The following is a 21534-nucleotide window of genomic DNA, read 5'->3' on the forward strand; positions in this document are numbered from 1 at the left end:
TCCATAACAGTGTCAGTCATGGCTGAAACTGGATGAATGTATATCATCCATTTTTCTAGTGATGTTGTTCAACATGAGAAGTAATATTTTTTTAGTCAAAGTTGAATTAAACAGATCCTAAACAAAAGAGTTTATGGCATTGGTTGCTAATAACTCACTAGTAAAAAATGTTCATCTTTATCAGTTAATCAACCTTTTCAGTTTTTCACTGATTATTAATCTTTTTCATGCCAATAGGGCATTTCTAAATATTACTGGCATCAGCACACAATTTGACATGAAGCGCAATACAGAGATATACATAAAATTGTGGAATAATCATTTTCAAGCTTAATATATTGGCAATTTGGCCTTATCATACTTGTGATATTTTAACTTTTTACTTATTAAACTAGTAAGGTGCAAGAAAATGTCATACCATATAGAGGATAAACTATGTATTGATGCAGTCAACTCTCCAGGGGTGGAGAACCCAATTAACTTGGAGGCTACATCTGGACCCTTTTCCCACTCTCCCCCTCTCTGTTACCATAACAAAGTCAGTTTAACTGAAAGGCCATACTGGGAGGTGGAAACAAGAGCTTCCAAATGTGTTACATTTTTAAAAATTAATGATTTGTATCTCCCTATGGAAATGTGAGTATTGCTGTATTGTGACAAGCAGTTCTTCAAGAGCTAAATCCTGGAAGTACTCCAGACTGAGGTCACTTTTTTTTTTTGCAAATACCAGCCTGCAAAACTGGGAAGTATTTTACAGTCTATGCTGCTGAAAAATGTATCAATCTGTCTATCTGGGAATTTCTTCTTATTCAACTTTCTGATCATATTCTTTCTTTATTTCTTGAAAATTATCACATACAAATATACAGATACACTTCTTTGCAGTGTCATTTCTACCAGACAAAAAAAAAGCAAGATTTATTTTTTCTTGTGAGCTACATTTGAAGGCAAACATTTTTTGTCCTCAGCTATTAATTATTAACAAAAGAAAACTGAATTTAGGAAGCTACTATTTCTGTTGCTTCTACTTTATCCCTCCAGATTACCCTTCTAAATACCTTCACTCTAAGCACTAGAAAATGTGAAGATGTAAATTGTGGCCATTGTCCAAGGGATTTGAAGAACTCTCTAGAAACACGGCTGAGGATCATAAACACAGGAATAAACAAGTGTGCTAAAAAATAAAAGAGAAATATTACACATAAGACAGAACAGATGCCATTATCTTTTAGTCCTGATGAGCCAGCAAAAAGCAACATCGGTTTATTTATCCATGACAGCATAATTTATTCTGGTTAAAAACTAAACTCTGAAGCACTGACAAGTTTAGAAGCTATACTTCAGCATGTTCTAACATTCTGTATCAGCTGTTTTCTTGGAAAGGGTGTCAGGGCTATTGAGTTGCCACTGGCTAATCATTTCTAGTTGGTGTAGCAGTAGCACTGATGCCACCATGCCAGCTTACTCCCATGACCCTCCTTTGCAAGTCTGTGTCTTGTACTAGAAAGTGCAGAGGACAAAAGTAACAGGGACGTGGCTCCGACAAAAAAAGCAACAGGAGCAAGCTGGCAACAGAAATGCAATATGGCAGGGCTGCTTTACTGAAGATGGGTACATGAGGAATGGAGGATGAAAGCTGTTGGTGTACAGGTACCTAAAGTCATTTTGATTTGGGTGATGCTAACAGAGAACGCTAAAGTGCAACACCAATAGTGGTGGTGTAGGACATTCTTCAAAACAAAACAAAAAAATCAAAACTCCAATGTAGTTCTAAAAGACTGCAAAGAGCTTCACTAGTTTATAAGTTTTAACTTCTTTTCAAAGTTTAATTACTCACTGCTGCAGATGTGCAGGCATTAAGAGATAACAAATAATCATAACATTCACCATGTATGCCAAGGTAGTCCTCCTGAGGCTTGATGGCTTATTGTTTTCTAACGCCACTGTAGATCAAAGGAAAATGTTTCAGTCTTCCACAGCAGAAGAGACATTGCATATGGAAATCAGATCATATGAGTTACTCCTTTGGAATACTGTTCCCTACCATAAACAGCTAAAGTCACATATGAGATGTATTAAAAGAGATTTCTATACATGCATGAAATTGCATAGAATCTCTGGCTGAGAGCATGCTTATTGAATTATTTCCAAATTGAAGCTCTATGCACAGATTAACAATCATTCAAACACTAAATAGCCACAAAGCATGATCATACCCATTGCTTATACTGAACAAAAAAAAAGGAAAAATAAGCTACTGCCACAGAACCATTACCTCTAGAGCTTATTATAAGGTTCTCAAACTCCAACGTACCACTCCAATCTGGACATACATTCATCGGAAGAGGGAACAACAATCTGCTGTTCCCCTGGTCAGCTGCACCCACACTGCTTCCTTCCTACACAACTGCTCAGGTACAGCTCTACCGTATTCACCACCTCACCTGTCTGAGAAAGGCCAGCACTTCAGGCTGAGCACAAGCACAATTGCATGTGGATGGATGGATAACAGGAATGGGAATGAAAAACGGACATGAGAGGGAGGGTGTAGGGGTATCAGAAAAGCAGTGATATGCAAGAGAACAGCTGATAGTTGAGTTGCGCACTCCAGGAAGGCAGTCAATCCTGAATTACCTATGGATGATTTAACTTCAGTTCTGGATTAAATACAACATGGGGCAGAGGCACTGACGCTGATTTCAGTAAAGTAGCTCAGGTCAGATAGACTTAACTAATGCACACGGAGCGCTTTGTGAACACAGCTGTGTAATTTCAGGGGCCAGCACCTTTCAGGAACAGACTGAGTTAATGAGACCTGATGAGTCTTAACTGACTGAATGTAAAACCACTTACCTGTTCCTGCAACTGTTCCCCAGCTTGTTCTCATCTAAAGCAGCTGCAATGAGCCTATCTGTAATCAAGGCACTTCCACAATATTGCAGTACTATTAGCATCTTGTATGTGTATGTGTGTGTATGAGAGAGAAACAGGTCAGTCAAGTTTTTGCTGAATATTCCCCTTTTTTTTTCTTAAAGGCACAGCAAATTTGAATCAACTTCATGTAGCAGACTGAGGATATCTGTACTAACTGTCCATAATTTAATCTTGGAAGGATATTTTCAAATATTTGTTCTCTATTTCAACCTCGAAGTCACTGCTTAGCCAGGCTATTGCTCAGAACTTCTTATCACCGATACTTCTAGCTACCTGATGAATTTTTTGGTGGTGGTGGTCTTCACTACATCTTCGACCAGGAAAAAAGAAAAAAATATCAAAAAATCTGAAACATATATCTGTTTATATATACAGACATGCTCACACACATATATATAAAGGTTATATGAAGCAGTAGACAATATTTGGATAAGCAATACAGCCCATCACAGGCTGTTATCCACTGTGCTTGTTATCTCCATATTGGCAACGACAGCTTCCAACCTATTGCTCATTTCTCTTCTGCGACATTATACAAGATGGAGATTATTTTTGCAGATGCTCTAAAGTTCATAATCTTATTTTGTCACAACATTTTTCTCAAATAGAATAAAACAGCCACTGGAACTTCTGAAGTGATAGTCTGAAAAAGGGCTTGTTCTAGCACTAATCCTTATGCTAACAGCTTCAAGGCAGAAGGTCTCTGTGTGAAAGACAATAAACAAACAATGCTAATTTTGTTACTGGTATGACACCATTCTTGTCTAGTTCAATATGAATTATTATGTGACAACTCATGAATTTCACGTATAAAACTTGCGAATATGCTCAAGCAATCTCATAGGCATTAGTAGTTATACTTGTGAATATAAGAAGAATATAGAAGTTGTGTCTTTTGCCCTTAACAAGACTTCTGATACTGCTCATGCGATATCACACAAGCAAGGTAGGAAATTTTTATTTAAGTGAAAATTAAACTGATGGAAAAACATAATTTGAAGGCACTATATAGGAAGGCTGGGAATATCAAGTGGAGCTACATAAAGATTTATACTACATCTAATATTACTATTTTAATTAATTGTTTGGTTGATAGAAGGTAGATTTTTTACATTCACAAAGATGCAAAATGTAACCAACGATGAGCACCTGAGAAAAGGAACAAAATACAGAGTGGTTTCAAAAATCTCAAGAATTCAATTCAGTAAGTGCAAAGAACTAAAATTGCCAGCTGAATAAACTGGATGATTATAGGAATGGGTTGTAAATTACTGGACAGATGATGAGAAGTTGAGAAACAAGAACAGAAATTTAAGAAAGCAGGATTTGTTTAGTATAGAGAACACTGAACTGAAATATCAGACTTCAAATATTTGAAGCTATTGCTGAGAATAAACTCAGTTTTTAGTTTCCATTGTGGTGACAAAATTAGCGTAAATCACAGCAGGAGATATTAAGGTTGGTGATGAAAATCTTTTGAACTGCAACAACTGTAAAGCAATGGAAAAAAAAATCTGCAAAACTACAAAAAAAAAAATTCTTGACTTAATGAGTGTGTTGGACAGAAATTGGTCAGAAATTGTTTAAGTCTACCTCGTCCTGCCTGAGGCAAAAGTCTGGACTGCACAGACTTTCAAATCTCCTTCAAGCCCTATTTATTATACCTATAATTCCTTGGGGGGGGGGGGACGGGGGGGGACGGGACCCACTCTAAAAAACAGCATGGAGAATAAGGTGGACATATATGCTAATTTGCAGCCTCATTTTCCACAGAACTTTAAGTGCTGGTTTGCATGAAAATATGATCATGTGCATTTCCAATAGTTAACACATTTTCAACTTTGATTACTTGTTAACACTGCAGAAAAACATTTAATAAAAAAAAAAAAGAGAGAGAATGAGAAACAGTAGTTGCACACTGACTATAATAAGAACACTGCTTACTACATAATTTCTTCCCCTGAGTTAGCTTACTGGTATTGAAATTGGCCTCTCTATCATTGTAGTTTCCTGTAATGTATTTTTTTTTTTTAGAGTGACAGTGCAAAATGGCAGAATAGCACTTCCTTTTCTCTGCTTTTAATGCTACTGAAAACTGATGGACTGCATTTCTTAGATAAGGTATAAGGAGTTTGTTTAACTGTCACACCATGTTTCTCAGGAGTTTGGTGGCAGAATAATAATTAGGTGTGCATTGTAAATACATGGATGAAAATTACACAGGAAAAAGTGCTGTGAGGGTGTTGGGGTACTACTATATATTAAAAAGTACTTAAAATGGGATTAATTACCTAATCCCAATAATTTAGGCAGAATTTATATTCTAGGTCTAAAGAATATGATGATTCTATAACCAGGAGTAACACAAATGTAAAGAGGACGATTAGAGAGGCTGTGGTGGCAGGAGATGTCACCATAATGTGAGGCTTCAGTCATACTGCTTTAACATTGTGATTCTGAAACTGGGCTCCCAGATCCTGACAACTAGCAGCCTATATGCCTGCCTTCCCCATATGGTAGAAGCTGGTAAAACCACCCTGAGGGATAAAATTAACAACGTGTAATTTGCTTGGAAAAAAGCTGATGTAGCTTTCTGTTAAAGAGAGTCTTAAGCTTCTTTGAAGAAAGCAAAGCAGAGAAGGACAATTTGGTTCAGGTAGGATACATGTGTATAGAAAATGTTTTCTACAAAGTCCCTCAGAAAAGAGTTTTAAGGAATTTGGCAACAATATATAAAAAGGAAGGTTGTCTTCTGAATGTGTATTTGGCTGAAAGACAGAAAAGAGTGGGTAGGAGTATGCTGCATTCTTGTAGTGGAAACTGGTTTAGGACAGACAAATCAGTTATTTCATAGCAGGTAGTATCTACAGCTTGCTGCCACAGGGGATTGCAAGGGCCAAGGGAATCAGCAGTTTCAGAGGGGGATTAGACAACTTCACTAATAATAGGCTGAAAAATAGATGCTATGGGGAATAGGCAGTAATGCGTCTCCTGATATCCCCAGTTCAACAGTTATGGATGTGAGGGGTGAGGGCAGTAAGAAGGGAACAGTAAGCAGAAAGCAGCCAGTCTGCTAATTTCTCCCTGCCCAACCTGTACTAATTGCATCAACAGAGACACTTTGCTGGGCTAGACAGAACACTGGTTTGACCTGGTAACGCATTGCTTATGTTTTCAAGTGTGGTGAGACCCAATTTTAGTCCTAGTTATAAACACAGATATTCTTTTATTTGTTGTAGGTCTATAAAATACAAATTCTGTAACTTAAACTACTGAAAAATCTCTGGCAAATACAGTTATTTGAGACCAAAAATGTTTGTTAAGAGTAACAGAGTAATGTGTTCTCATCCTAATTCATGCCAAATCCTATGCATGATGTTTCTTTTTTTTTTTTTTCTAAATTATAGGGAAATCTGTAATGTTATAAATAGATTCTCTTTCAGTAGTAAACGGGAAAAGGATCTGATTTGTTACTATGTTAGCATAACATATTATGTTAGTAATACATAGTACCTTTTCTAGCTGCTAAGATTCTCCAAACACTTGACTTTTTATCAAAATCAAGGAATAAAAAAATGAATAAACATGATACGTATTAAAATGCTTTTCATTTCTGAATCATATTCCAATTATTTAGTCATCACTATTTTGCATTGAAATAGGAAAGTCTGAAAAAGTTGACAAGGTTGAGGCAACAGGAACAGTTCATTTGAGAATCCAACTGCATCTCCCTCTAGGGAGTAAAAGGGCATAACTTCTCTGTGCCTGAACAGATTGCTCCCAGCTGGAGCAAGGGGGAAACAGAGACAACGTCCTAACTCCTTGAATCATGTTGCAGCTGCAGCCCATCTCAAGCAGCACAATACAAATCTGCTTCTCACTCAGTCCGTACAGCCTGGGAGATTACAACATAGATCAGAATGATTGAATCTAATGATAATGCACAAGACAAACTTCAAGAATTACAGATTTCATAAAGACGTTTCAAACTAATTATAAGCTTGTAGCAATTATGGAAAGAATGAAAAATAGGTGAGTTTCTTCACCCAGCTCTTACACAGCCTGCTTTAAAATCAGCCTTCTCATATTTATTTTGCCAAAATATTTAATAATGCATCCTCAGTGACATTTCTTAGAAGCAAAATATGACTTTCTTCCTGACTCACTCAACTGAAGAGCTCTGTACTTGGAAAGACATGTACATCCTCTTATTAACTGACCTGTTATTCCTGTTCGTCAATCCTGAACTGTGCAAAGAAGCCATTATCACCAAATTACAGTCTACAAAATGCATGGAATAAAAACTAAGATGATTTGTATAGAGACAAACCAACACATTATATCCACAATGTATGTTGAGAGCTTTATTAAACAAAGTTGTAAGGAAATTCACATCTCTTCTTCCTCTCTCGGCTGTCACTTTATCTATTTCCTATGCTCCATTACCTCTGCACAGGCCCAGGAGGTGTTTGCACATAAGAACATTTCATTCTTGATTGAATTTAAACTGAGAATTCCCCTCATATTATGTATACAGATGAGTTTGCATTTTATTGCCACTTAAAAAAATAAAAAATCTTGTCAACCTCATGCAATACTTTGGGAAAGATACCTTATAATCAGATTTTTAAAAGGGTACTTTTAGTTCCCACAGATGCAAAGACACAACACTTAAGATCAAGAAATCTTTCTGCAGTTCTTATTCCTAAAAGGGACATAATTATAATGTATTGTGCATGTGTATTGTTGTTTTGAAACTCCAAAGTAGCCATTGCAAGTAGATTAGTAGATTAATGCCAAATGAGGTAACAGCATGCTTTTTGATAGCCAAATGGTTTGGAAATCTAAGATAATACGTCTAACATTTCAGTAACAAGAAACATAGTATCACTTTTGTTACGATCTGTCCCAATTTTATGTCTTAGGTTCTTCCCTAAGAACTCATGAAGTGAATCTCCGTCGTATATGGGTGACCAAAACTGTCAGGTATAAAAGGTAAATGAGAATACAGAAATGGATAGTAAAAATCTCAGCAGTTGGATGATAAAATTAAATTTATTATTTGTTAGATGTTATAATCCTACTTTTTCAGAAAAGTGGGTATGTGAACCAGCAAAATTTCAACTATGAATGAATTGTTTCCTTTTTGTACATATTATGGTCAGCAACATGTGATCTGTAAAAGGAGATCAAAAATATCTTAGAACAACGTCCCCTCCCTGCCTTGTCCTGTAAAATGCTGTACACAAACAGTCATGATACATATCAGGTTTATTTCTCTTTTGGTCTACCTCTTCCATTCCCTTATTAAAATAACAAGAGAAACAAAAAAATCTAATTTTAACAAAAAATTCCAAAGTACTGAGTTTTTTCTAAATTGTAAAATGAAATTCAGCTAATATACTTCAAAATGCAACTCCCTCCTCTTCCTTAACTGCAAGGATAGGACTTGAAATTTAACTAGATTTTCATCGTAGAAAGCTTCATTTTAAATAATGTTTTGGGGGAGGGTTGTGTCATTATTTTTAAGTGACAGAGTTGCTGCATCAAACTATACCAAATTAAGAACGTGAAGTTTAAACATTAAGAATTACTGTATTGAAAATGTTGCAGTTTTTAAGCTGGATCATTCCCTAAACATAAGGAAACCATAGATTCTTCAGCAAAACACAGACAGACAGACAGACAGACGTATACAAATGCCTACATTTTTCAAATATATTTAAGACCAATAAAATAATTCGAGAGAACTGAATACTAACAGATACTAAAAGAAATACATTGTACTATTTCAGAAGCTACTCGTAACAAGGTACTTTCCTGGAAGGCTAACAATAGAGGGGACAGAATTATGTCTGTGTCTGTTAAATCTTACTTTTCTCACTGAATTGCTAATTAAACATAGCTTTCCACCTTGATGTGGACACTGGGCTTCATCTAAAAAACTTAAAAAAAAAGTTATTATCAAACATAATAGAAAGAAATTGCTCTGAGAAAATGCTGTGTAGTTATTCCCATCTTTTACTATCTGAGCTTATGTTACTTCAGTGCAAACCATAAAATAAGAACTAAAAAACAGTTCCAATGTTTAACCTTTATGCTGCTTAGCAGTTATTTCTGAATTGTTTCAATGAATCTCTTCCAAAGAAGATTTTTTTTTTTTTCTTTCCCTAACCAAAATGCTAGCAGACAGACAGACCGCAAGGTGCTGCCCAGTAAGAGTATAACATTGACAACTCGTACTGGAACTAGAATTGTCTAGAATCATCTGTGCTGTGTTATCTTCCCTACAGTGTACCCCTCACAGGGAAAATTCAAATAAATTTGAAAAGGAAGGAAAAGAATGCAGGGATGGGTTCATATGAAGTCAGAATGTCTTCAAGGAGAAAAACCAGTAGCAGTACATTAAAAAAGAAAAAAATCATCATTTTCTGTTGAGCATTGTGAAAAAGTGCCTGTTTTCACATTATTGTTAACAACCCATTATAATTCTTTTGATGTGCAGGGAACTGAAAATGAGTCCTGCTGTTCTTTTTTTTTTTTTTCCCTGAGATAATACTAAAAAAAAAAATCTGCTATTTATACTTTTTTTTTTATTAATGATAAGTATAGTGAAAAAGTCTCATTATGCAATGGCAGTAGAAGGTGAAAATTATAATAACCATTTACCCATCATTCAAAAAAGGCTGAAGAATAATTTATCCTATATATTGTTAAATAGCATCCCTGAACATCAATCCTACAGCAAAGCTAAACAACCATAGAATCATAGAATGGTTAGGGCTGGAAGGACCTTAAGATCACCCAGTTCCAATCCCCCTGCCATAGGCAATGACTATATATAGCCCATGCAGTTCAGAAATAGGCATACAGTAAAAATGCGAAATCAAGAGAACACATTTTGTGTGAATCCTACAGTGGAAACCTCACAGTTTTCTCATAAGAAAAAATATATGCTTTGTATCCTATACTATGAAGTCTCCAAAGGCTGTCCTGTTATTTTAATTAAGATTTGTGATTTTAAAGTTGTCCAGTGAAATAATTTCAAAGAAATTGGGTAACTAGCACACAAGGAATTGAAAAGTCCCATGCACAACTTAGATTTCACAGACTATTCTGGTTTATGTATAAAGAATTCTAATGACAGAGACATACAAAATCGTTGAATTCATTAAAAATACCCACAAGTAAACGAAGTATATGAATTCTCACCTTGACAAAAAATACTGGAAAATAATTTAGTAAAAAATATAGAGTAATAGACAAAATGAACCAACATGACTGAATCAGAGTTTCAACATGCAAGATTTTCCTTAACCTCAGCATATTTAGCTAGAAAGTTTATAAGAAAGATACTTGTTACATATTGTTCTCAGAAGGTGAGTGATATTTGACCTAAAATCTTCATCAGTCTAGCAGGAAGATGGAGAAGCGGGGGTGGGAAAATTACTGACATTAAATTTGCATAAACTAATATGGATAAAAAACAAGAGCACTTCTATCTTACAAATCTTCCTCCTCCGCTGGATTTTTGCCCTAAGTCAATATGGACCTTTATACAACTATGTCTTAAAGCAGGCAAAGTGTCACAATCTTTCCCAATTCACCAATTGCACAGTTCTTCCTACCCTTCACTCTCCACTTATGTTTCATGCATCTTTAGTGTCTTCTTTTAACGATAAGACCTGTGAGACAATTTCACCTACTTTTTCCCCAACTCTGAACACTGATCTAAGTCTTGATTAAGACCGCTTATAAATATGCAACTGTTTCCATCCACATACACCTTATCCGTATTATAATTTAAATGCACAATGCTCCAGTAATTCTTCTCCTGTAAACTCTTCTATCAATAATATCTGTTGTGTTGGATTATTATTGCAGGTGTGTATAACTCTGGAATAAGCTGTTTAGTACAAGTAGGAAAAGTGATATTTTTGGATTCAATACACCAGGCATCACATGATACAATGCACCTTATAGTCATTGCTCAGAACGGACAGCTGGCTGTACCCATACTCAGTTCACCTTCTGCTGCTTCCAAAGCATTTTCCCCTAAACTTGCACCAATCTGCATAAGAGATCCTCTCCAGTAAATTATACTAAATTTACTGATTTGTTTTTCCTCTAAATTATCCATGGAATATTTACAAATTGCGAATTCCTGAGACATTTGACTTTATTAACTGATGCACAGCATGTTGATGCTACGTTTTCAGAGTTATTTTTTTGTACCCACAGATAAAATTTCATTCCCTAGAAGTTATATTCTTGTTCTGTACCACATGCCTTAATGACAAGTTCAGGAGAGGTTGGAGGAAAACCCCACCCAGAATCCCACTACCAGCAAATGAGCTAATAATAACAGTAATAATAATAATAATATGAAACATAGTGTGAACTCCATGTTTAACAATTCAGCTTGAGAATCTGACAAATCCAGAAGCATGAAAAAGAAAGTTGGAAGCTGGCTGAGGTGACTATACATCTACGCATGAAACTTGTATCTGGCTGCACAAAATCTTTCATACAAGCAGAAAGCATATGAACATTAGGAGTACCATAGTGATGTTACGTTGATCTTTTACCTCAATAAGAGCAATGGTCCAAAAAAGCAGCAGAATATACTTCAGGGAATTCTTTTGTTACTTGCTTATTGTATCAGCTAGCAACGAAGACAGATGAGAGATTTGAATAACATGAACTGGACCACATTTACTGCTAAAACCAATTTTCTTTTAATTAAGTCCTCCTTCAGCATTTGATCGAATAAAGAGATGAATTCTCTGGTTCAATTCAGAAAAATACTTTAATGTCCTCCTTGAGTAAAACATATAGTCATTATTTTTAGTAGGATTACTTTTGTATTTTGAGCTGAATGTTTACTCAGCCATTTCCTGGGATTTCATTGCAGTGCGTAGTAACCTGAAAAAAATTATTTTCTCTTTACATTGCAAATTTCTTGTTTGTTAATACAAATATTCGAGATTTCATTTTTGCAGCTGTGAAGGAGGTATTGCTTTTATATCTAACAAAACAAAAACTAAATATACAAACCCTTCCCCACTACCCTCTATGACTAGTGAAAGAAAAAGAGAACCTAAACATGCTAGTGTTTTTTTCAATTTGTTGTTTATAATTAACAAAGGACATCAGCTCTTAGATGTGTTATGCAAAATCAGACATTTTGTTCTGAATTTCTGTATGCAAAATTCAGTTTAGTAGAAACAAAAGGAAAACATGTTGAAGAAGAGATGGTCCAAGGGGAACTCCAGGAGGCAGGAAAAAGACCACCATGTTCCACAAAGGCGAAGAAGAAGGTGGGGCAAGCAAGTGAAGATCAGGCAAATTCAGAGCATCATGTCCCTCTGTCTTTAATCCCCCTTAATACCAGCTTTCCAAGATAGGCAATTCCCACTACTTGTCTCCTTCTGCAGAACCACAGGAACTCACTGTTTATTCATATTAAATCTAGTGAAAATGCATGCCAAGTCATGTGAAGAAATAAATATGTATTACGGTTAGGGAATGGAGAAAAATATTCAAGACCCCTGTGCCCCTGAAAACAAATATGCCTCAATACCTCTCTTACCGTGTTTTTATAAATTTTACCTTTCCCTTCTAAGCAGCTCTACATAGCATAACATTTAAGTATTTCACAGGAGGTATAGTGAGTTAGTTGTCTGCCCCCTGCTTACATTTGAGTCGACTTATTTAAGTGGTTTTGGTAGCTTCACATGAGTGTTATAAAGAAATATATACACGTAAATCAACACAGAACTCTCCACAAAAGCTTCTCTAAGTGCTAAATCTTATTATAGTATTCTATGGGAAAGGAGAAAAAGGAATTCCAAGAATTTGGCTTACTGCAATAGAGCTAAGTCACTAGAAACTGTCACATCCCACAGCTTAAAAAAGCTAGTGACATTTTCTTTTTTAAACAATCCCTTCATGAAAAAGGATGCTAATGACACTGCTGGCTGCTGTGCCTCAAGAGGGAATTGTCCATCTGCTAACAAATCCCTGAACCTGTATTATTATTAAGCAACGTTTATAGAAGTATCAGAGTACCCACAGCACATTGAGAAAGCAATAGGGCACATTTCAAGACTTCGGGGTTTTTTTTAGTTGAAATTCTGAGATCATTTTCTTTTGCACATAAAAGAACTGTGTTTCAAGATCGGCTTATTAGGACACTCTGCTGGGATTTGATGTCTTTATTTTCTTTCAGAGCAAAACTTGTTTCTCTAAGAAGAGCTTCGTTTCCTCACACATAAAATGAACAAATACACGATTGTTCCTCCTAGTTTTAATTTACATTTTATGAACACAACTAGATTAGAATTTTATGCATTGCATCATTATTTAGATACAATCTGCTTTTATATTTCCCACAATTCCTGAATTTAAAAAGTGCCACTCATAGATATTCTTGTTGTTATTGCTAAAAATGTATTTTTATATGGGTACAAAAATACAGCTCCCTAAAAATTCCATTACTCTCCCAAGAGATCCTTATTAGAACTCTATAATGAGTTGAAATTATACCAGTACTATTCCAAATCTTAAAGCAAATCACAGGTGAGGTGGGAGGAGTGCAAATAATGGCATTCATTATACAATATAGAATCATATTATTTGAGAATAGCATTCATATATAATCACAGAATAATTTAAGTAGGAAGGAAACTGCTGAGATCATTGTGCCAAATCTACTGCTCAAATGAGGCCTACACAGGATCCTGTCCAGTTTTGGGCCTAACACCCCCAAGGCTGAAGAATCAACAAGATCTCTGGAAAGCCTATTCCAATGATTCATTATGCTCACCATGAACATTTTTTCTCCTAATACAACATCAGAATTCTCTTTGCTACAGCATGCATCTGTTGTGTCTCATCCTTTTCCTGTGCACCTTTGAGAAGAGTCTGGCTCCATCTTCTGTACAGTCTCTTATTTAGTGGCTGCAGGCAGCGAGAAAGTCCCTCCTCAGCTCTCTCCCAGGCAGAGCAAGCCCAGCTCTAAGCATCTTGTTATATATAAAGTACTCCAGCCCCTGATCAACTTCATGGCCCTGAACTCGACTCCCTCCATGTCTTTCCTGCACACCAGGAAGCCCAAACTAGACACAGAACTCCAGATGTAGTCTCACAAGTGTTGATTAGAGAAAAAAAGATCACTTCCTTCAACATGTTGGCTCAGGTCTAATTAAATGCAGCCCAGCATATAGTTGCACATACTAGCGGAATGCAAAGATGCACAATGAAAGACTGATTTGGGTAAAAGAATAGGTTAAGTAAGGTTCAGTGTTGGAATAGGTCCTTTATATATAAGATAGGAATAGGTCCTTTATATATAGGTCAGACTCAGAAATACAGAAAAATGTATTTGCTGCTGAAAAATGCAACCCTCGTGAAATGTGTGTACTTCTAATACTCGACATATAAATGCAAATGCAAATGAATTCCTACATTCTTGTCCTTTCCCTGATGAACTTAACAGGTTGCCAGTTGCACTAATCATAACTTATCTTTTCCTATAACTTTATTTGGCTGGAATTGAAAAAAAATCATCTAATTATTTCTTCACAATAGGCCAATAAAAGCTCAGAGAAGAAAGTTATCTTTAGGCACAACTCTAGTATTATTTTTTGTTTGAATGATGATTATTGATTTACAGCCTGACTGAAAAGTAATTGAAAAATTATGAAAGTATCTCTTATTTCAATGATTTTAGAATCGGGTCTTTAAAGGTAAAATTTTTACGCACGTCCTTGTAATTAACATTATACAGAAATAAGGAAACGGCTGTTATCACTTTCCAAAAGACAGTGTTTAGACAGCTTTTTTATTGTTGTAGAAAACAAATACAGTCTCTAACATACTGTAATGAGCTGGCCAGGCTATTTTAAAATATCAGCTGTCATTATATGCAACAAAGTATTAAAAAGGAGTCTCCTGACATATATTCTATATCCCTTGAGGTCCTATTTTCAGATTAATAGAATTTTTTTCTTTTTTCCTCCCTTTAAAGGTTCAGATTTCCAGGCCCTTTAAAGCATCCTGCTGCACATTTTCTAACCTTTAAGAATAACCTTAAAGGCTGACAGACATTTTTTTCATTTTCCTGTACTCTAAAAAAGCCAAAAACTTCACATACTTTTATTTTTTTCTAATATATTTAGAAATCTTTTCATTTACTAGTTTGTTTTTTTTTCACTCCAAAAACTGAAACCAGCTTTCCAGTATTTCTCACCAATTACAATTAATTTTAAAAGTCTAGCAGCATGAGACAGTATAAAATAAGACTTCTGCTGGATATCCCACGTTGAAAAGAACAACATCCCTCTGAAATATACATAAAATAATGAAAGTAGTCTCCCAGGCAAGTATATCTTATGATGGAATTCATAGAGGGAAAGGAGGTTTTGCACACCTTTGAAGCCATAAAGTATATGGAGGGTTCAGCTATCAGAGGAGGTGCACAGAAATGCTGGGGAGCCTTCCAAATGCTGCAGAATCAGTTTCAGCTCCAGCCCGGCTTTGGGAGCTAGCTGATTTTGGTCCAACAGTGCCCAGGAATGTCTGCATCTGTTTGTTCATATGAAAATGGAAGATTCTACAAAACCTGAAGCATTGAAAACAACCCTCAAAGCAGAATGGTGGCACCAAGAAAGGGATGTGGCAAACATGCTTCTGAAGATGGATTCTGAAAGTGTGAATGTCAGCTACCAGCTTACTGGCATCATACTTAGATTCTGGACTAGGAAACTTCTCCAGTTAAACACATCAAAATACCAAACTGGAAAACATTTAGCTCCAAATGTAAAATCTTCTATGGTGTTCTTCAACATTACATTATCTGAAGATGTGATAAATGGGTTGTTTTACACAAATCTCACTAACATGAAACTTCATACCTCTGTAGAATCTGAAGTACACTGTCTAAAAGGTTGAGGACTTCACCTTACCTATAGCTTGCTTTTCTGATATAAATATATGAACAGACAAATCTATTTGGCCGTAACTACAAGTTTTATTTCAATGTGGGCATATTTCAAATACACTGATTCATACCCCATAATAAAGAACTACAGTTTTTAATCTGGCACTTGCAGTGGCTTCTGTAAGAAAAGGATATAAAATTGGAAAACTATATTTTTATTAAAAAAAAAAAAATCTGTTGTCAAACAGTTTAAACAGAAAACTTCCCATTTTTCTGATCTATCAGAATATTAATTGTAAGGTTGCATACAAAAATATACATGTGTAATAATGAAGTTGTGTACTGAGTGGTATGTAACCATGGGAACAGATAGGTGAAAAATCCTCAAACAAAGGGAATGTCAGTGAAACCTAGTCTTTCATCTTAAGTTTAATTGTGTTGTTTATAAACAAATATTTTTCTTAACAGTTATTTTACTATGATCAGCTGCACAAGATTCTCAGCTATTGAAAAATCAATTCAGAATTAACAGTGAAAATAATCTCTTCATTCCAGTTTTGTTTACTTCTCTAACTGACAGAAGACCAAACCTACTTTTTGAATAGTGACAAATTAATTTAGTAGAATTATCTGACTCTTTCTGGATGACTACTGTAGCATAACACAAATAATTACCTAAAAGTATCTTTTCCTCATCTTTGCTTAAAAGTCTCAGTAACTAGCTTGGCTGTAGTTCTGGTTCTACATAAATACTTTTTCAGATTAATCCCCTACACTGCACCTAGGAGTGCAGACTCAGCCTATACTCTTAGAACCAATGAGTAAATGTAGGCACTGAAAATTGTAGTCAAATTCATTAACAGTACTACTTATTATAATCTATGTTCACCCAGTACAAGTGAAAGCTATGTTTTCAATAACGTATGTTGCACAAAGTTTGGATGGACAGCATGCTTTGGCAAAATACAAGGACAGAATTCAAAATTTAAGGAGATTACAGTATTTGAGATCTCTTTAAATGGCATTGTTAATTACCTTCAAGCTTTGTACAGACTCCATAGTTCACTGTTTTTAGTAGAAATCTATTCCCACTGCAAACCTTCCTCTAAACACAACGATGACAGAGCAGAGTTTCTCAGGAAAGGACTTATTGGCACCTTAAGGAAAGATTTCTATTATTTCATAACTTAGCGAATTTATTATTTTGTTCCTCTGTTCACAATTTTCTCTGTTATGAAGAATCCCCACCTGACCTTCAAACATAAAACATCTTGATTGTTTTGAAGTCAGGACAGTGAAATGAAACAACAAATGCAAACTGTATTGTCATGCCCCTCACCTACTTACACCGTGGCGTATTATAATATTCTCAGTATTACCCAAGAACATTATCTGGAAATGAAGGTTATCTACATAAGCAATATATGAGTCTCTGTCAGTCTGCCATGCATTTATTTCTTTGACGATCAAATCCTGCAAAACATCAGTCTTCAAGCAGATGAATATAATATAATAATTTTCCTCTAAAAAAAACATGGATGACACTAATGCTAATATTAAAGTACTTTATAAACACACTTTAGTGTCTTTTCATTTAATTATATAGAATTTAATAAGTTATATACAGCTACAGATGACTAAAATATGTAATGCATTACTTGAAGGAAATGTCTACCACTCTTTGGACAGAATCATTTACAGGTGTTTGAAAAGAACAGCCGTTATGCTACTTTTTTGGTATGCTTCATTTACGACATAGTATGTGCACCACTTAGAAGAATTTAAGTTGCATTGTTTCCTCCATTAAAGGGAAGCTGCCACTAAAACAAGTGTTTTTTGGGATAGTTGTCTTTTTTGGTTTGTTCTATAATTGAACTTTGTACATGCTATTCACACAAGAGTACCAATTGATTGTGATCACATCCAAGCAAAGTTCGAGTGGAGGCTAATGTTAAACTTTTATGGAGGGTAATGTTAAACTTTTATGGAGGGAAAATATGGCAGAGTTAGTGGCTGTGATCTTGTGACACAATCAGATGGAAATGAACTTAGCCAAAATGCCCTCAGAGAATTAACTTCAACAGTACATGCTGCTGTGAAAGACAGAAAAAAGGACAAACTAAAGTCAGATTTTTACCTGAGTGATTTGGAAAATGTTCTGTTACATATGTTTCTAAGATATAAGATCTCTTTGCTTTTAAAATGTTTGCTTTGAAATTTCATTTTCTTATTAGAAATGTATTTCTCTGTTTTAAAAGAATTGTGAAATGGAAACAAAATGCCAAAAAGGTATGACTTTAGTAGCATGCCAACCGGACTAGCAGTGTTCTAAATTCTGGGTGAGCAACCAGGGATTCATTAAGCGTATATCTTTATAATGATGAATTTTTATATGGGAAGTAGTCAGCCATGTTAAAATGGTATTTTCACCTAAAATCAAAAAACTGAAAAAAAAAAAGTCAATCTGCTAAGACAGAACTCCTATTAAATCTTACTGAGATCGCTGTAGATGTGCAACAAAATCCAAATAAAGCACAATGTAATACGGTGACTTTCAATGACTTTTAAATCACAACCACACAGGAGGTATGACTATGATATTTTACAGAATATACAGGTCTGGGGAGGTAAGCACTACTTTTGGATTTCCAACTTAGAGCATATATGGCCTGACTTTTCAAAATAGCTAAGTGCCTGTATGTCCAATTTCATCAGCTCACATAATGCTGCAGACACTTTACACATTAGAAAGCAATCTGGTTTTTTTTTTTTTGCGAAACCTAAAATTCTTTGTCAGTTTTGAGAATTCTGTCTGCTAATCTCACCTAATAGTACAGTGACAGATTTAGGAGCAGAATCAAAATTTTGTTACATTCATTTCCATGTATTAAGTGACATTAAGATGATGGTTAGAAAAGAGAAAGCCAGTTAACAGAACTGGAGTCTATATTTAGACATTAATTCTTCCATTTCATCAGAGAATATATTAAATGTCACATTCTGTTGCACAGCCAATTAGAGAGGTAAGCACAGCAAAAAGAGTTTTCCTGCTGGTTCTGTTACGAGCACAGCATGGTATAAAAAAAAAGAGACAGGGCTACCCGGCCAGGAACAGAAGTGAGAGGAAGACTGCAATAGTGCTGGCATTACCACCTAAAGTATTTTACACTTGAGTTAAGATAAAATGCTGATACAAACCAGTTAATTTTAAAACATGTACAACATTAATTGAAATCCTCAAGAGTTAGTAAATTGACATCATATTTAAGTAAAAGAGATCTGCAGAAGAAAGCAAGCTATGAATTTTGCTTACCACAATAATGTGCTAAAACAAGGCATAAGTAAGAGAAACATGCAATTCCGAACCAAGTATTTGACAACATAAAATTTTAAAACCAAAAAGATTTGAAAAAGATTAAAAGATAATGTGGCAGCAAGCCTTCTTTGGTCCTCAACCTTTCCAAATGATATAACGGCTATTTTAATCTAGTGTACTGTGTAGGTGCTACTGCAACTATCATTTAAATACACCCATGCCATTTTAAAGATATTTTACTTAATAAAACACTATATAATTCTACACAATAAGTGTTTTGTTCATGAATCAAGATGAAATAACTCTTTTACTTATCTAGGAAATAAAGCAAAACAAATGCCTCAAAAATAGAAATTTTAAACCATTAAAATGGGGGAAATACAAGAAAGCAAGCAGATTTAATCCTGTGAGGCATCTGCATATTTTAAGATATGTGTTCTTATAAAACTGCTTAATACAGATAGTAGGCAAAATGTGACCATTGTTTCTCCCTCTCTTTCTGCTTTAAGCAAAGAGAAAGAATGTCAATATCATCTTTACAATAAATCAGATTTTTTTTTTTAGAACGAGAAGGAGGAAGGAGCAGAAGAGAATCTTATAATAGAGAGTCCTAAACTCAGTTTAGCACTATGCTGAAAGGAAATATAACACTGAGAAGTTTTTCATAGGCATGCCAAATATTTTACACTGAACTATGTTAAATCTGGATAATTACTTTCAAGCTTTACAATACCAATTACTTTTATTGCTACTGAGTAGCTAAAGTTTAGCCTTTTATTTTCTTTGCACATGTATTTCCATATTTTTCTGTGTTTTCAAAGATAAGTGACACTGATGCAGTTTTGCTGACAAAACATTTGCATTAATGAGCTGTTCTTTTCTTTAAGAGAACCAAGGAGCTTTTCATAACCCAACAGCAGTAGGATATAAGCTTCTCAGAAAGTTATTACAGAAGCAACATAAGAAAAGGTATGAAATGGGGTATCTTTCCTCCTGACAACCTGGAGCTCACCATGCAGTTCCTTCTTTCTTGTGACATTTATATTTCAACCTTTGGCTTGCATGCTCCAACAACACAATCAGCATAAGCAATAGAAAGATAAAGAAGTCTGCCTTAAATACCACAGAAATGATGAAATAATTTTTCCCCCCTCAATTAATTATCTTAACATTTAATCAGTAATTGTGCTTATGGAATAAAGTACCTTCAGTAACAACTGCATGCATTGTAGCCTATCACCTCACCTGTGTTCCTTGTTGAAATGATTTAATACAAAATAAAGACCATGAGGTTTTCAACTTGAAAAATCAGTGTTACTCATACCTTTTGTTTGATGATCATGTCGTTGATATCATCAAGATCACCTACTATCACTCTCTGAGATTTTATATCTCGATCCAGTCGAGAAAGCCAGTCAGTGAGTTCTGCCCATGCCTTATTGAAGTCAGCCAAGGCTGGAACCTCCAAAAGCACAGAAGATGGCATTTCTGGTTTGAAGGTGGTGGTTTCCTTGGTTACCCTGGTTTGTGTATCCACAGCAACAGTTTCACCAGAAGTTACTGAAAGAAAAAAAAAAAAAGCTAAAATTACTGAATAAATGAACTATGATAAGCATTTATTTCAGTAACAGAATTTATGCAGTAGAAAGGATAACAGATACGAGCTCATTTCTTGATGTCTTATATCTACCAGAAATATGAAAATTAAAATAACATATTAATTTTTCCAGAGTAGTTCTACTGTAGTGCATGCTTAATATGCAGCATTCTCAGCATATTCAAATTTCATCCTGAAAGAATGGTGTGACACAGTAACACTAGCAAAAATCTCAGTGTAATAAGAACCCCTCACTCAAGGTCACTGAAATATTGTTACACATGAGTCATCTTCCAGAATTTAGTAGTGTGGTCACATCTGTGGAGGCCAGAGGCAGACAGAAAAAAATGGTTCCAATATCCAATGTATCATAGCATGACCATGTACCAAGAAATGTATTTCTTGCACGGTCTCCAGTCACTCTGTTGCTGTGAATTTGTTTCACCAACAATATTCTCACTTACCACTGGCTATTTCCCATTGGCTCTGTGACCAATATGGGCATTTGTACAACAAGAAATTTAGCCTTATCTGTTTCTTGATTTTTCCTCCTCGTAACTTGAAAATTATTTTTGCCCTTCAGTTAATCTTACAAAAGCAATTCATTCTGAACAATATTATGGCAGATGAGGCTACGTAGCATTGTATTTGGTTATTTTTTCTTATTGTTTGTAAAGTCCAGTCAAATATGAAAAATGATATAAAGGAAAAACACAGGAAAACTAGGGTTTTGCTTCAGTGAGG

At 35.1% G+C, this 21534-nt stretch overlaps 1 protein-coding gene across 11 annotated transcripts in view; it reads right to left on the reverse strand.

Moving 5' to 3' along the window:
* Nucleotides 1-21534, reverse strand: part of DMD (dystrophin) — a 745980-nt gene that overhangs the window by 307729 nt on the left and 416717 nt on the right. For all 11 annotated transcript variants that reach the window (XM_061349397.1, XM_061349396.1, XM_061349395.1 and 8 more), the window contains one exon: nt 20518-20753. In XM_061349397.1, the coding sequence (XP_061205381.1) occupies nt 20518-20753 (236 nt within the window). The remainder of the gene's footprint in view (nt 1-20517; nt 20754-21534) is intronic.

The sequence above is a fragment of the Neopsephotus bourkii genome, unplaced genomic scaffold, assembly GCF_033783945.1.
Source record: "Neopsephotus bourkii isolate Nb327-2 ecotype Australia unplaced genomic scaffold, CSIRO-AGI_Nbou_v1 NB_414, whole genome shotgun sequence".
Taxonomy (NCBI): domain Eukaryota; kingdom Metazoa; phylum Chordata; class Aves; order Psittaciformes; family Psittacidae; genus Neopsephotus; species Neopsephotus bourkii.